The sequence below is a fragment of the Rhinolophus sinicus genome, chromosome 7, assembly GCF_057876585.1.
Source record: "Rhinolophus sinicus isolate RSI-liver-muscle chromosome 7, RSI-T2T, whole genome shotgun sequence".
In the NCBI taxonomy this organism is placed as follows: Eukaryota; Metazoa; Chordata; class Mammalia; order Chiroptera; family Rhinolophidae; genus Rhinolophus; species Rhinolophus sinicus.
Window position 1 is genome coordinate 48,492,528 of NC_142507.1, and position 16,011 is coordinate 48,508,538.

A 16,011-nucleotide genomic window follows, 5' to 3' on the forward strand; every position below is an offset into this window, starting at 1 on the left:
TCAGTTGACCATGTATGTGTGAGGAGTCCACTTCCAGACTCTGTTCTGTCGATCTGTGTCTGTCCTTTTGCCATTACGACACTGTTCGTTATTATGGCTTCATGGAAAGTCCTGACATCAGGTTGTGTGAGTCCTCCGATTTTGTTCCTTCCCAAAAGTGTGTTGGCTATTCTGGCTACTTTTATTTTCTATGTAAATTGAAAACCGATGGAAAGGATTCACCATTCCAGATGCTTTTAAGAGCATTCTCGGTTCCTGGGAAGAAGTCAAAATACCACCATTAACAGAAGTTGGGAAGAAGTTGATTCCGACCCTCATGGGTGACTTTGAGGGTTCAAGACTTCAGTGGAGGGAGTAACTACAGATGTCGGGGACATAGCACCTGTAAGCCTGTGCCTCAGAGAGGGTTGCTTTGTCCATACTCTTTTCTGCTTCGATCTGTACATATTGGAAGCCTTGAATTCACACCAGTAACTGTAATTTCAACCCAATACCGTAAGGTTCATTCTAACTTTCTGCCTTTTCATATTGCAAATTCTCTTTTCTGATAGTGAGAAACCTGCCTCCTAATATTCCTCATATACCAGGAGTGCCAAAAAAATGTCTACAAGTGGACCCTTTGGTCAGTGTTGCTCAAGCAGTAGTTCACTGTAATCAGAAGTGTCTGGACGCTGATGGTAACCACTTTGAGCACCTCTGGTTATTGCAGAAGTCAAACGTGATTTGTTTTCATCTTTTGTTATCAGTATATATTAAGCATTATAATCGTAATAGTTTTTTTCCTTTCTTAAAATGTGTATACATTTTTTTGGCACCCTGTGTTTGTTTACCCTTTGCTCAGTCCTGTGGTGTGACAGCACTGTGCTGACCTGGCCGGCTGTGCCTTGTGGAGTACATCTTCTTCACATGGACTCTTCTGAGACTTTACGCCGTTGCGTGGTTTGCCTGCCCTTCCTCATGTTGGTCCCAAGCCCTCTCTCTGCAGGACGTCACTACTGACTCCAGTCGTACCTTCTGGGCACAGACATCAACTTCAGGAGCTTCTGCAGTGAAGTATTTTTAAACAATGAAGGGAGGAAGAAAACAGAACTATTTTGTTGCTTTCAGTTTCAGACTGCCCCCCCCCCCCCCCCCCCCCCCGTCCTTGAGAAAGGAGAGCATTTTCCCCTTACTTTCGTGCTCATCTGCCTGTGTAGAGGAAGTAGTAAATTTTTTGAGTGTAGCTGGCGGTTTCACATTAGGCCCCCTATCTGAAAGTTGAAGCAAAATGTTGAAATTCTGGTTGCTGTTGTCATAGGAAAACACTAAAATGCTGACAAAGTACATGATGTTACCAGTATTTCTCTTTTTGCCATTTTTGTGCCTCAGTAAGAAACATTTGGAAGCAGAGGGAAGCGTATATGCTTTGGAGTTGGAGGTTTGAGTCCCTACTCTGCCTCCCTTTTGTGAGGGTATTTGGCAAAGGATTCACCTTCTGTAACTTACTTTTCTTCAGCTGTGAAAATATGAGAGCTCACTTGAGAGCGGTGAGGTTACATTATGTGGAAGTACCTGGCATAAGTAGACTCAGGAGATAGTACTTTACTTTTCTTCCTCCTGTTCACCTGAGGTGAATATTCTGTTTCTAACGGGTGGGGACCTTTTACTTATTTTAAAATAGATACCACATATTAATTTCTGGGATTACAGTCTACTCAAGTAAAAAGTGAAGAGAACATGATTTACTTTTCTGGCTTTCTCATGCAGTAGAATTTGACTGACCATTTTATTTTTCTCCTTGATCATTTTACATTGAAAGCTCTAATCCACATGTATTCTGGGAAACCAACAAATCCGTGATGTCTGCTGAAAATAAATAAAACATAGAAAAGTAATTTGAACATGACATTATTCTAATACCAGAAAAACAATAAATTCCTATGTCTCACATAAGCCAGAAAATTAACCATACTTATAACATGGCGAAATGCTTTCCTTACAGGACATTTCCTGCATTCTATTTCCTGCATTCCTTATTTTCATAGGGAACGCTATGAGGGTTATATGCCATCCTAACAAAGTGTTCCTCTCTCCTGTTGATTTATTAATATCATAAATGGGAAACTTTATCATTTTATTTTCTCAGAACAAGGCTATTTATATTAAATACTCACAGGTTAAAAATCTTGGTGATTTATTATGTTTACTTGATGCCAGCCTCAAATAGATGGCATTTCTTTTACAGGGTTGTCTCTTCTCATTTTTTAATGGTTATCAAAGTGGCAACCTTCCCTGAGTAAGATAATAACATAATTTATGTGGATAGCTGCATCTGAAATCTGTCAGATAAAGTAGAAAAATGGTTATGTGGAGTTTAATACATATTTCACAGATAAAAACAAAATAAAAGAAACAACAACAAAATCTTTCTTTACCAAACCACAAATGCTACTGCATAGGGTAAGATCGTTTCTAAATAAGTTCTAAGACAGAATATCCTTGTTTGACCTAAGTTCCTTTAAGTAAAGTTCTGGGGGAAAAAATGTTAGCGTATAAATTTTTCCTGGTGTAGATATTAACCATTATTGTTCTTACTGCATTAATCCTCATTGTAATTTGGAAAACCTGATTTTGCTTCAGAAATTGCTGCTATTTCCATTGAAAATTCAAGCTTTTTATTTTCGACAGATGTACTTGTAATTGGGCAAAACATTCCACTAAGCTTTGCTGACCCAGATGACATTTTAAAATACACTCTCATTTTCCTGTTAAGTATGAGAGTTTGTCTACACATTTGTACATATTCATACATGTTTAAAGTCACAGTACTAATACCAAGTCATAGCTGATAATTTTGTTTATGATTACTGGTTTGACAAATCAGAACACAGTTTGGAGCTATCACAGGAACTAGAAATTTAGGGGTGGAATCCAGGAAGGAGGGAGCCACAGAGGAGAAGCCCCAAATTCTGCAAATGAGGTCTGACAATTAAGTTCGCTAACTCATCCTAGAAAAAGTGCTGCATACTCATTGCTGAATATCAATACGGTCACCTTCGAAGTACTCCCCTTGGGAAGCCATGCACCGATGTCAGTGCTTAGTCCACCCTTCAAAGCAATTTTGGAACTCTCTTTCTGGAATGGCCATCAGAGCTGTCGTCGTATTACCCTTGATGTCCTGAATGTCATCAAAATGTCTTCCTTTCTAAATTTCCTTTCTCTTTGGGTAAAGAAAGAAGTCACTGGGGCCAGATCAGGTGAATATGGAGGGTGTTCCGATACAGTTATTTGTTGACTGGCTAAAAACTCCCTCAGAGATGGTACCCTGTGAGCTGGTGCATTGTCGTGATGCAAGAGCCATGAATTGTTGGCGAAAAGTTCAGGTCATTTTCGTCTAACTTTTTCACGCAGCCTTTTCAGCACTTGCAAATAGTAAACTTGGCTAATTGTTTGTCCAGTTGGTACAAATTCATAATGAATAATCCCTCTGATGTCAGAAAGGCCAGCAGCATCGTTGCAACAAATTCGCAAACTTAATTGTCAGACCTCATACGTGAAACTATGTATTTAGACCACATTGTCTTATTTCCCTGTGTGTTTATAAAACTGAACCACAATTTTCTGCCTGAAATAGACTTTCATCCTTCCATGTTTTCTGCCTGGTGAAGAACTTCAAGGCCCAGATTACTTTTATTTATTTTAAGCAGCTCTAATTGAGGTTAATTTACATACGATAAAATGCACCCACTTTAAATGTATAGTATGTAATTAAATGTGTAATTTGAATTTTAAACCATGTATGATAAGCTATTGGAGGAAATACAAATGACACAACCTTTTTGGAAAATAATTTGGTGGCGTCAAGTAAACAGTTAAAATTTAAAATGCTCTTTGACCTAACATCCCACTTCTAGGAATATATTCTCTAAAAGTAACAATGTGGATACATAAGGTGTATTTAAAAGGATATTTCATTGCACTAGTGTGTTTGTAGTAGCCAGTATTTGAAGAGAGCCAGATACTTATCTAGAGGGGAATTGAATACATTAATACGTGCCTTACTATAGAGTACTGTGCAACTATGAACATCAATTTGATGTATTTTAACTAAGAAAAATATGCTTGGTACATTCAGTGGTAAAAGCAAGTTGTAGACGTGTGTGTGTGTGTGTGTGTGTGTGTGTGTGTGTGTGTGTGTGCCACTAATCCAGTCAGTTAGCCATTGCAGTATTTTGGGTAGGAAATAATGGCAGCTTGTACTAACATGGGTTTTAGACATGAGAGATATAAATGATTTCAAGGGATTTGGGAGGTGAATTCCAAAAGATTGGGTGATATTTTGGGAGGGGGGAATGAGGCAGAAGGAGGAATGGTCCTGTCTCCAGGTTTCGGCATTTTGGTACTAGACTGATGGTGTGACAGTTACTAGGTATTGAGCACTTTAAGAATAGTAGGTTGGGAGAGGAGGATCATCAGTTCATTTTAAGTATTTTGAGCTTGAGGGGATATTGCCGTAGAGAGGTAGGCGACAGATGCAGTGGGTCTGGTGCTTGTTGGGAATGTCTTGAGTGGTGATGTAAATCTGAGAGTCAGGTGCTGTGTAGCTGCTAATTGAAAGCAAGTGCGTGTGAAATAGTTCAGAGAGACAATGATACAGAATAGAGAAGGGGACTTAGAATCCAGCCTCAAGAAACACAACAGTAAAAGTCACATATGAATGAAGGAGATGAGTCAGTGAAGGAATCAGGGAGATTATAGAATTTTTGAACATAAGGGAAGAAAGTATTTTAAGGAGGAACTAGTCAGTGACGACTGAAAATGCTCTTTGCTCAAATGTGTGGCTAATTCTTCACAAGATCCATTTCAGTGAAATGATGGGGGCAGAAGCCGTGGTGGGATAGGTTGAGTAACGAGTAGGAGGAGAGGAAATAGATACAGTAAAATAGATGATTTTGTAAAATGGAAAGCCACTTTGTTATGTTAGTAGCAGGAAAAGATAGAATAAAAATCCAGCTACTTAAAATCTTATGTATGTACAGAAAAAGAGAAGATGTAAATATATCAAAATATTAATAGTATTAATAATAGAATACAGGGACTGTATGAGTTAATTGTTTCCTTTTACTTTTTTCATTATCTTGGTTTTTAAAATGAGCATGTATTTAATAATGGATAATAACAAAATATGGATTATTTATTTATCATTCAGGGTCCAGTTAGGACACAGAATCTATGCCAGTTATTTGAACAGAGAGAATTTAATGTAAAGAATTATTAACTAGCCATAAAGCTAACTTGGTAAGTGCGAGGTTAAAAAGAATACTTGGAGGGTGGCCAGATGGCTCAGTTGGTTAGAACGCGAGCTCTGAACAACAGGGTTGCTGGTTCGATTCCCACATGGGCTAGTGAGCTGTGCCCTCCACAACTAGACTGAAGACAACGAGCTGCTGCTGAGCTTTCAGAAGGGTGGCCGGATGGCTCAGTTGGTTAGAACGCGAGCTCTCAACAACAAGGTTGCTAGTTCAGTTCCCGCATGGGATAGTGGGCTGTGCCCCCTGCAACTAAAGATTGAAAATGGAGACTGGACTGGGAGCTGAGCTGCGCCCTCCACAGCTAGATTGAAGGACAATGACTTGGAGCTGATGGGCCCTGGAGAAACACACTGTTCCCCAATACTCCCCAATAAAATTTATTTTTTAAAAAAGAACACCTAGAGGGTATTATGCTAAGTGAAATAAGTCTGACACACAAAGTCCAATACTGTATGATTTCACTTACATGTGGAATTAAAAAGAACCCCAAACGAACAAACAAAACAAAACCAGAAACAGACTCATAAATGTAGAGAATAAATTGATAATTGCCCGGGGTGGAGGGGAAGTGAGAGGATGGATGAAAAAGGTGAAGGGGATTAAGAGGCACAGAATTCCAGATACAAAAATAAGTAAGTGACGGGGATAAAATGAGTAGCACGGGGCAGAGAGTCAGTAATATCGTAATAACTTTTATGGTGACAGATGGTAACTAGACTTACGGTGACCACATCATAAGGTTTGTAAATGTAGAATCACTATGTTGTACACCTGAAACTAATGTAATATTGTATATCAACTATACTTTTAAAAAATACTCTGAGGTGTCGTGGTGGCTCCTACGTAAAGCAATCAGGGCTGAGGGAATGTGGGGAAAAGGTTTAATTACTACATCCTAGCAACTTAAGAGGAAGGGCTGTGCTGAGTGGAAACAGACCTGTGATGACAGTGGTGGCGGGCTGTCCTCCCGTCGCTGTCCTTAGCTGAGGGGAGAGAGGGGGATACAGCCAGATCTGCAAGCATTGGAAAAACTGCCAAGTGGATTCAGCTGCTGCTGGAGGAAGGCGCTGCTGACGTGTGAAGTGTTAGGAAAGCAACGTACGCTAGTGCTGGAGTGTCCTCACGCTTTTGCGAGGAATACCAAGGACACAGGCCCCAAGTCTCTGTACCCAGGTCGTCAGGGTTGTGCTCGCAGGGATGCGTTAATGTCATCAAATGGGCTGCTTTCACTTATTATAAAAGAGATTCTCCAAGCTCAGCGTTCTTCTCCTGTAACACGGACCACTGTGTGTGCAGGAATCCGTAGTCACCCTTTGGATCATCCCTGTGGGATTTGGGTGGGGGTGAGGGTGGGGCACGTCCAACCAGTGTAAATGAACTTGAGGCTTTGGCGGCTACTTTGCCATGAACAAGACAGTTTTTACCTCTGACTCAGTGGTCTTTAGTCGGCTGCCAATGTTCATTAATCTGTAGCAGGCTAACTTGTTAGCTTGTAAGTGGAATAAAATCAGGTTTTATCATGCGTTTTGAAATATTGTTTGCGGGCTAATTTTGAGTGGGAGGTGTGTGTAAATATGTTTGTGCGTCTGTGTGAACCTAGTTTTGCAGTAACCTTCACTTGGGCCTAAGAGCACCGGTCTAACTTTTATGGATATGCTTGTTCATGGTAATAATGAAAATTCCTGCAGAGAGCAAGATAGAGAATCAGAGAGAGAGATTAAGAAAAGTTGAGAGTATAAGATAGAGTGAGAAGTTTCAAAGAATGTTTAGTAGGAGTCGTAGATGAGTTTAACGAAATAAATGATAGAATGGACAGAGAATCAGTATTTGAACAGATAGCAAGAATGAGGGAGGAAATATTAAAAGTACCCGAGGGAAAGGGCTGATCGCTTACAAAGAATGACACCTGGCAGCAGAGTTCTCAGCAGCAGTAGATGCCAGAGACATTGCAGTAATGCGTAGATTTAAACTGCTGAGATAAAATACCTGCCAACCCAGTTTTATGTTAGCCAAGTTGTCATTCAGGAGGGAGGATGTAAGGTATGTGTGCAATAAATTAGTAAAATGTTTGAGGAATTTAGTTACTGACTGTAAAAATTAAGAAATAATATAAGGTATAGGAATATGTCTATGTATAGACGTGTTCCTGCACCTTGAATTATTTAATCTTAACGTGTCTACGTCTATATCTCTGTCTGCGCCCAGGGTCGCTTACATTTCGTAGGCGTTTGGTGGTTGCAACACCACAGACTCGAGCCCATGTGGTTTGGACCCACCTACTGCAGCAGGAGGCAGTTGTAAACCACTGCTGCATTTGCCTTTCTGATTGTCTCTTCTTGTTGTAATCTTTGGTTTTACTTTGAAATTCCTATGATGAGACTGTCCAGAATGAAACATGAGATAGTGCCGAAAGACGAGACTCTCAGGTCAGAAAGCACTGAGACTATTTACTGGGGAAGAGCAGAGAACAACCCTGAATGGCATTGTTGTTAATGATGCAACTGGCCCGAAGCTGAGGACACCAGAGGCTGCTGTGCGCACAGGCTGCAGGGAAGCACGCCGCCGCAGAACGCCTGCAGGCAGTATGTGGACCATGAGAAGCATGGACCAAGGTAAGAAAAGGGGCGTCTGAACATTGCAGTGCTCGGTGTTAGTGAACTGAAATGGACGGGAATGGGACATTCCTCGCGTGCCAGCTACAAAGTGTGCCACTCCGGAAATGACAAAAAAGAAATGGAGTGGCTTAAATACTGAGGCAGTTAGGGGCTGCAATGTGAGTTCTGACCGGTTAATATCAGTCATACTTCTAGGAAAACCTATTAACTATCATTCAAGTCGACGCTCTGAATACTAGGCTCAACAAGATGAAAGCTTTCATGCAAGTATCCAAGAAAAGAATGATTACACACCAGAACAAGACGTGCTGGTAATGATCGGTGACTGGGATGCAAAAGTAGGAAATAAAACAGAATCAAGCATCATTGGAAAATTTGTGCTAGAGGTCACAAAGGAAGCAGGAGATCAGTCCATGGATTTCTGCGAAGCAACAACTTGTTCATCACAAACACATGCTTCAAACAACTGCACAGACGACGGTGTACATGGACATCACCAGATGGCCGATCTGGAAGTCAAATAGAATAGACTGTGTAATTGCATGCAGGACATGGAGAAGCTGTGTTCTCTCTGCCAGAACAAGATCGGGGTGCTGATCATGGACTGCTAACATCAAACGTCAAGGTACAGCCGAGGAAGAGCGGTGAAAGAATCGCAGTGGCAAAATAGCGTGTGAATAACATTCCTGATGGATTTAAAGTCCACGTAAAAAACAGGTTTGCACTGTTAAACTTAACTGACTGAGAACAAGAAGAACTGTGGACCGAAACTAGAAATATTAGGAAAGAATGTGAAAAGACGATGCTGGAGTAAAAAGGAAAGAAAAATCGAGACGAATGACCGAAGGAACAGTAAAAATTGTTAGAAACAGCCGAGGGGCAAAAGTAAACGGTGAAAAAATCAGGTTAGACTCCCGAACACAGTTTTTCAACAACTATCACATAGAGATAAAGAAAACTGTACAATTGTCAATGTAAGAAGACAGATGAGAACAAAAAAGGAAAAACGAGATCTCTACCAGAAGATTCAAGAAGTAAAAGGGAAATTCAAACCTAGACTAGGAATGCTGAATGACCAACAAGGAAAGACCTTGTCTGACCAGAAGAAAATAAAGGTAAGGTGGAAACAATATAATGAAAACCTGTAAAGAAGAGCTGAAAGGATGACAGATACCTTTGAACAAGATTACTGTGAGGAAGAACCTGTAATTCTAGAAAATGAAGTGAGAGCTGCCCTGAAAGTATTGGGAAGAAAGAAATCACTAGAGTAGCTGGGATAACGATAAATTTGTTTCACGCCATAGAGAATGAACTGTCAAAATCCTAACAAGAATATGTCCACAAATACGGAAAACAAAACGATGGTTTACAGACTGGAAACAGTCAATATACATGTCAATCTTCAACAAAGGAGATGCCAAGGCGGGCGGTACCTGTGGGACCACGGCTCTCATTTCCCACGCGGTAGAGTGATGCTCAGCGTGGTGCAACAGAGACTTCTACCACACGCGCGTATCCACAGAAGGGGACATTCTGCAGCCACTGAAGTAAAGGCGGCAGCAACCTTTGTGGTCTGATTTGGAAAGATCTCCGGGGCACGATCAAAGACATAAGCAGGTTCAGAATAGAATGTACAATATTCTGTGTTTGAAAGAGGCAGAGACGAAGGCTCTGTGTGTATGAACCATAAGAGCGTTTCTGTTTCTGGGAGAGCCGGGAAAGGAGGATTTGATGTGACATACATACCATGGAACCGATTGAGCCCAAATCATTTACTAGATGGTCAAGGAAGTGATAGCTGTTTGCACTGTACAAGGAGCTGTGTAGTTGGGGGATAGGGCTGGAAAAGAATTGATACTTTTTGGATTTTGGATTATTTTCTGCATTGCATGCTAAACATAATTTTTTTTTAAATTAGCTGTTGCTGTTGTCTACCAAAATATTGTTCTGAAATAGGGAATGTAATGCTATGATGTATTTCTCGTTGAAAGTTTTGTATATTCGTGAATAAATTAAGGTAGGCATTCTACTTATAAGGAAAGTTTTCTCAATGACATTAGGATTTTTGGGGGCTGTATACTATAACTGGTTACTATATATGTTAACTGTTATTGATGACACAGGTAGTTGAAAATTAGAAAATGCGTCATTGATTACTTCTGGAAGTAAAATAAGGATGCTTTCTATTTAGAAAAAGTTAATGTTTGTAAGACACTTTACCATTTTGATGATTTTATGTATAGAAAAGATATGATACAAAAATGTGATTAATAAATACATGACATTAATATTAGTTCTTAGATAAGAGCTTAGTTAGTCCCTTTGTCCTCGTGGTAAATAGAAGCAGTATCTGTTTATGATATAATATAACTTAACCTTTACTAACATAAATGTTAATACAGAGAGAACTGAATTTACATTTGCTTTTCTGAATTAAGGGGATGAATATGAGAAAATTAAAACTTTTATCTTAAATTGTTACATTTTTCATTGGAATTTTTGTATTCAAGTAAGTATTCAAGGAAATGGTAACTTGTTGATTTATAAGAATATCTAATTAAAAGTTCTGCTAAGAAGTTTTCCCATCTTTAAGGAACCTTGCAAATATCTTCACATATTTCTTTGTCTACTTGGACGTATTTCTCTCTAATATTTTCTACCCCCAATAGTGGTGTGCTTTATTTACTATAACCTTAGTTTGATCTGTTCCTGTCCTTCAACTACTTACTTATTTGAAGCATCTAATAATATTTTATCAAAAACATTCGACTGCAGTGAAAAGATGGCTCCTTAAATAACCAATCAATTTGAAATCAACTTGGCAAAAGATAGGCTTGCGACATACAGGAGAACGTGCCACTTTTCATAATAGGATATTACGACCTCATCTCAGTTTGGAGCCTCTTAAGTCAATAGTCTCCAAAGTGGGGTACACAAACCTATCAATTTTGATATGCTAAGAATATTAGAAATTTTGCAATATGTATATCTTCGTTAATAGTACATGATTCTAAAAGTTTGGAAACCACTGATATTTAGGTAATTTATTTTGGGGGGTACCAAAAAAAGCAGCAATAGGGACCAAGTGATGAAGAATTTATAACTCTCAAATTAAACTTGGAATGCGAACTCAAACTTGTTTTCCTTTAATCATTTGCATAAACCTTGATGGAAAATGTGGAGACATAGACGTGATTATAGTACTTTAAGGGTATTTATCCAAATTGGTTTAACATCTCTTTTGTTTTAATACTTGTACGAAGCTTGTGTACCATGGATGAATGTTTTAGTCTGATGTTTTCTCTTAGATCTTTTGCCAGTTGAAAATATAGATACTGTCAACACAAGAACCATATCCTTCCCTTTCCATTAATTGTTATTTCAGGCTGGTACACGTTGGGCAGCTTTCCTCCTTATCCATTGTACAAACATTGTTTTCTGATTGCTGTTTGGTGCATGATACCAAAGAGATGCTATTTTCCCCTTGTACTTCTTCTGTGTATCCAGTGCGTTGCGGTGTATCCTATGAGAGACCAGCAAATGGTGATGGCTATAATTTATGAATTGATAATTGTAATTCATGAATATTCATGTTTTATCTTAGATATTCAAGATTAAAGCAGCCCAGTTGGCTGAGAAACTCCTTCCTGCCTTTAACACACCTACTGGGATTCCCTGGGCAATGGTGAATCTAAAGAGGTAAATTCTACTTTTATGTGGTTATTCCTATTCTGAAATAATTAGACTGATTTTTTGGACCTTCTTAGTCTTAGAAATTTCTAATGATCTGCCCCCACTGTAAGGTACTTACACAGTTACGATCTTTGTGATGATTTTACCCTTTTATTCTTATGATGTGTCCCGCTTCATCTCTGACAATATTTTTGTCTTGAAGTTTGTTTTATCAGATGTTAGTACAGCTATTCCACCCTTCTTATGCTTACTATTTTCATGGTACATAGATCATTTTTACTCATTTGTTTTCAACCTAACTGTATCGTTGAATTATAGTCCTTTTTTTGGAGACAGCATATAGTTGAATCTTGCCAGTCTGACAATACCTGCCTTTTAGTCTATTGATACGTAATTATTAATGCGGTCTGATTTAAGTTCTCTTCCTTCATTTCTTTTTATCTAACGAATGAATATACTTTAGTATCTGATGAATATACTTTAGTTTTGTATTAGGATTTTTATTTATTAGCTTTTTTAAGAGTTTGCTATAGGAATCACACTGTAAATAATTTTTTAGTGAACAGAATTAATTTTGTACCACTTTGTGTAAAGCATAGGAACATTTCAACCATACCTGTCCATTTACTCTCTCCCTCCCATCATTTATATGCTATAGTTGTCAAGTGAATTACATCAAATATATTATAAATCTCAGAATACATTATTAAAATATTAGTTTGAAACGCACCTGTTTATTTGATAGGATTGAGGGGAATAATAGTCTAATATTTACCCAGGGGAAAACTAGTCTATTAATTACCCTAATATTTACCAGCCTGTATATCTAGTGTTTTCTGTTTCTCTTTGAAGAGCTGAATTTTAACCTGGTATCGTTTCACTTTATTTAGCCTGAAGAGCTTTATTTAGCATTTCCTGTGGTGCTCAACGATAGGGTGAATTCTTACTGTTTTTCTTCATTTGAAAAAGTCTTTGCATTCATTGTTAAAGGATATTTTCAGTGTATGTCAAATTTTTGATTGATGGTTTTTTTGTCTTTGTGCACTTTAAAGATGTTGTTTCTCTCTCATCTGGTTTCCATGGTTTCTGATAAGTCAGAATTTGAATGGCTGTTGTCCAATTTTGTTCCTTCTGCATCCCGCTTAGGCTTTGCTGATGAGCTTGTGAAGTCTGATATGTCTTTCACTAAATGTAATGGTAAAATTTTGGTCATTATTTCTTCAAATGTCTTTTCTGCCACATTCTTTCTTTACCTCAGTGTGAAATTCCAATTACTTGTATTTTAGCGTTTTTGTTACTGCCCCACATGATCCTGAAGCTCTTGTTTTTATTTTCCAATCATTTTTTTTCTATGTTCTTCAGACTGAATAATTTCCATTGATCTATCTTCAAATTCATTATTTCCTTTGTTGCTCTAATCTACTTTTAAGCCCATCCAGTGAAGTTTTTTTTGGTTTCTGATAATCATCTTATTTATTTATTTATTTATTTAAATTAAAATTTATTGGGGTGACAATGGTTAGTAAAATTATGCTAAGCGAAATAAGTCAGACAGAAAAAGTCGAGAACCATATGATTTCACTGATATGTGGGATATAAAACTGAAAACAACAAAGGAACAAGAGAAACAAATAAAGAAACAAAAACTCATAGACACAGACAACAGTTTAGTGGTTACCAAAGGGTAAGCGGGGAGGAGGGTGGGAGATGAAGGTAAAAGGGATCAAATATATGAAGATGGAAGGAGAACTGACTCTGGGTGGTGAACATACAATGTGATGTATAGATGATGTATTATAGAAATGTACACTTGAAGTTTTTAGAATTTTGTTTAGATGTTTTTACTAGATTCTGATTCTCTGCAGATGTTTCCTATCTTTTCATTTGCTGTGAACACATTCCCCTGTATTTTATCAGACATAGTTAGAATAACTGTTCTAAAATCTTTGTATATTTAACGTCTGGGTCATCTTGGAGTTGGTCTCAGTTGATTATCTTTTCACTTGAGGCTGGGTAACATTTTGAATGTACACTGGACGTTCTGAAAATTTTGTTGTGTAGACTCTGGATTCTGTTATATTTCTCTCAGGTTGCATGCATGTGTGTGCGTGTGAGAGAGAGAGAGAGAGAGAGAGAGAGAGAGAGAGAGAGAGAGATTGATTAAATAGTCACTTAGTTGGAATCGAAATTCAAACTGTCTCAGTTCATTTCTTTAACTGTGTTGCTTTGAGTCTATTTTCAAGCGTTCGTGATTCATAGGGCTTCCAGGGACAGAGTTCATACACAGCATTAAGGGCTTGCCCTCTCTGGCTCTCTCCTCCCCAGGATTCCTCCTCCCTTTTTTTTCAGCAGCTATAATTGCTGTAAAATCTGGCTTCTAGTTCTTTAAAACAGAAAGACAGCAAGTTTTCTATCAGATTTTAATTCTTTTGCCTAGTATGATGGCCTTTGTCTTTGGGCTAAAAGCTATTAAAAAAATGGGAAACTGACCCCAAGCTTGCCTGTTTTTCCAGGTTTTCACTGTCCTCAGAATCTGCCTGCTTTTGTTCATTCTTCAATGACTTTAGGTCATTGTCATTTTGAATTTTGTGTGGAGTTTATAATTTTTTTCTGCAGGAGAGACTAATTCAGTCATTAAAAAGATTTCAGTGTCATGCAAGCAGAAATAAGAAAAAATTTTGTTAGATTTATTCTTAGATTCTTCATTTTTTAAAAAATGCTATGATAAATTGTATTATTTAAAGTTTTTATCTTCTGCTTAAACATAAAATGCAGTTGTTTTTGTAAACTTATTTTGAATTCAATAATCTTGCTGAATTTGAATTTTCCTGTTAATAGCAATCATCTATCTGAGATTATTTTGTATCTTCTTTACAAATAGTCACGTCACCTGTGAATAAGGACAGTGTTGTTTCCTGTGCCCCCTTACTGTGCTGGCTAGGACTTACAGTACAATATTGATTGACTGGAAATGGTGCTCAAGGACAGTCTTGTCTCAATAGAAAGTGAGGTTTTTACCGGATGTTAGCTGTAGGTTTTTTGTAGAGAACTCTTACTAGTTTAAGCCAGTTCTATTTATTTCTAATATTTTTAAAGTTTTTTTTTTTTAAATCCTGTACTAATGAATTTTTTCAAGCATTTTTTGTAGTTTTGAACTGTTAAGAATTCTTTCCTAAAACTTTTCGTTACAGTCATTTATATTTATTTGTTTTCCAATGAGAAACTATTATTGTATTCAAGGAATAAACCCAATTTGATCATGATATACTATTTTCTTTATACATTGCCAGATTTTGTTTGCTAATATTTTCTTTAGGACCTTTGCATCTTTTTTTTTTCATCTGATATTGATCTGTATTTTTCTCTTAATATTCTTGTCCAGTTTTGACACCAAGGTTGTGCTTCTCTTATAAAACATGTTGGGTAATATTCTTTCTTTATCTCTCCTCTGGAAGAGTTTGTAAAAGGATTGTTTTTATCCTCAGAGGCTTGGTAGAAACTTATGGTAAAGTCACATGGGTCTGGAATTTTGAGAGAGTTTTTATACTGCTGATTTAATGTCTTTTATCACTTAAATAAAGTACATTAGATAATTTGTTTTCTATTTATTTTTAAGTAAATTTTAATGTTACACTCCTAGGACTTTGTTCATCTGACATAATATAGTAATTACATCCTCGTATTTGTTTGCTCTCTATCATATGTTACATATTTTCCTTTTTATACTAATATCGTACACTCAATAAAGAATGGCATTTAATTAATTTTTTTCTACAGTACCCTAAGCAAGATACTGTTGATATTTTGGGTGAATAATACACACTTTCAGAGGGCTATGTGGTTGTGATAGTCAGTGGAGTAACACATGGCAGGTACCCAAATACTATGCGATAAAGTAGAGGGCATCAACATGATACGTATCCAAGAAGATTAGGGAGTTTTCATGGAGCACTTTAACTTGCTTTTGTAGAGGAGTAAGATGTTAATAGGTGGTACAGATGGTTAGAGCATCAGAAGTGGGCGAAATAACCAAAAAGAGATGTGCAGATGAAAGAATATAGGAAAGAAACTTGGATTTTTAGAGAAGTGGCTGGTGATGAAATATGGGGAAGCAGTATATACGACCCTCCAAATGCCTCAGCTAATCCTTTAAGTAAGGAGATTTATGAAAGGGTGAAAGTGCCATTTCTGTGAAGAAGCTTAACCTTTAACCAGAAGGTTCGCCTTGGAGTTACTGAGATAAATTTCATTATCAGGATATTGAAGGAAGATCTGGAGATTGTATTTGAAATTCTTTTCTCTAATAAAGTAGCAAGACGTATAGGCATAGATAAAGCCCTTGTCATCCCTAATGGCCCCTAATTCCGTGAGTTAACTGATGGGACAAACTGGAAGTCCTTTTCTTGAAATCC

The 16,011-nt window shown here is 37.6% G+C and overlaps 1 protein-coding gene across 2 annotated transcripts in view; it reads left to right on the plus strand.

Annotated features, from left to right (window-relative positions):
- Positions 1-16,011, plus strand: part of MAN1A2 (mannosidase alpha class 1A member 2) — a 111,553-nt gene that overhangs the window by 45,897 nt on the left and 49,645 nt on the right. For both annotated transcript variants that reach the window (XM_019730603.3, XM_088799519.1), the window contains exon 6: positions 11,511-11,605. In XM_019730603.3, the coding sequence (XP_019586162.3) occupies positions 11,511-11,605 (95 nt within the window). The remainder of the gene's footprint in view (positions 1-11,510; positions 11,606-16,011) is intronic.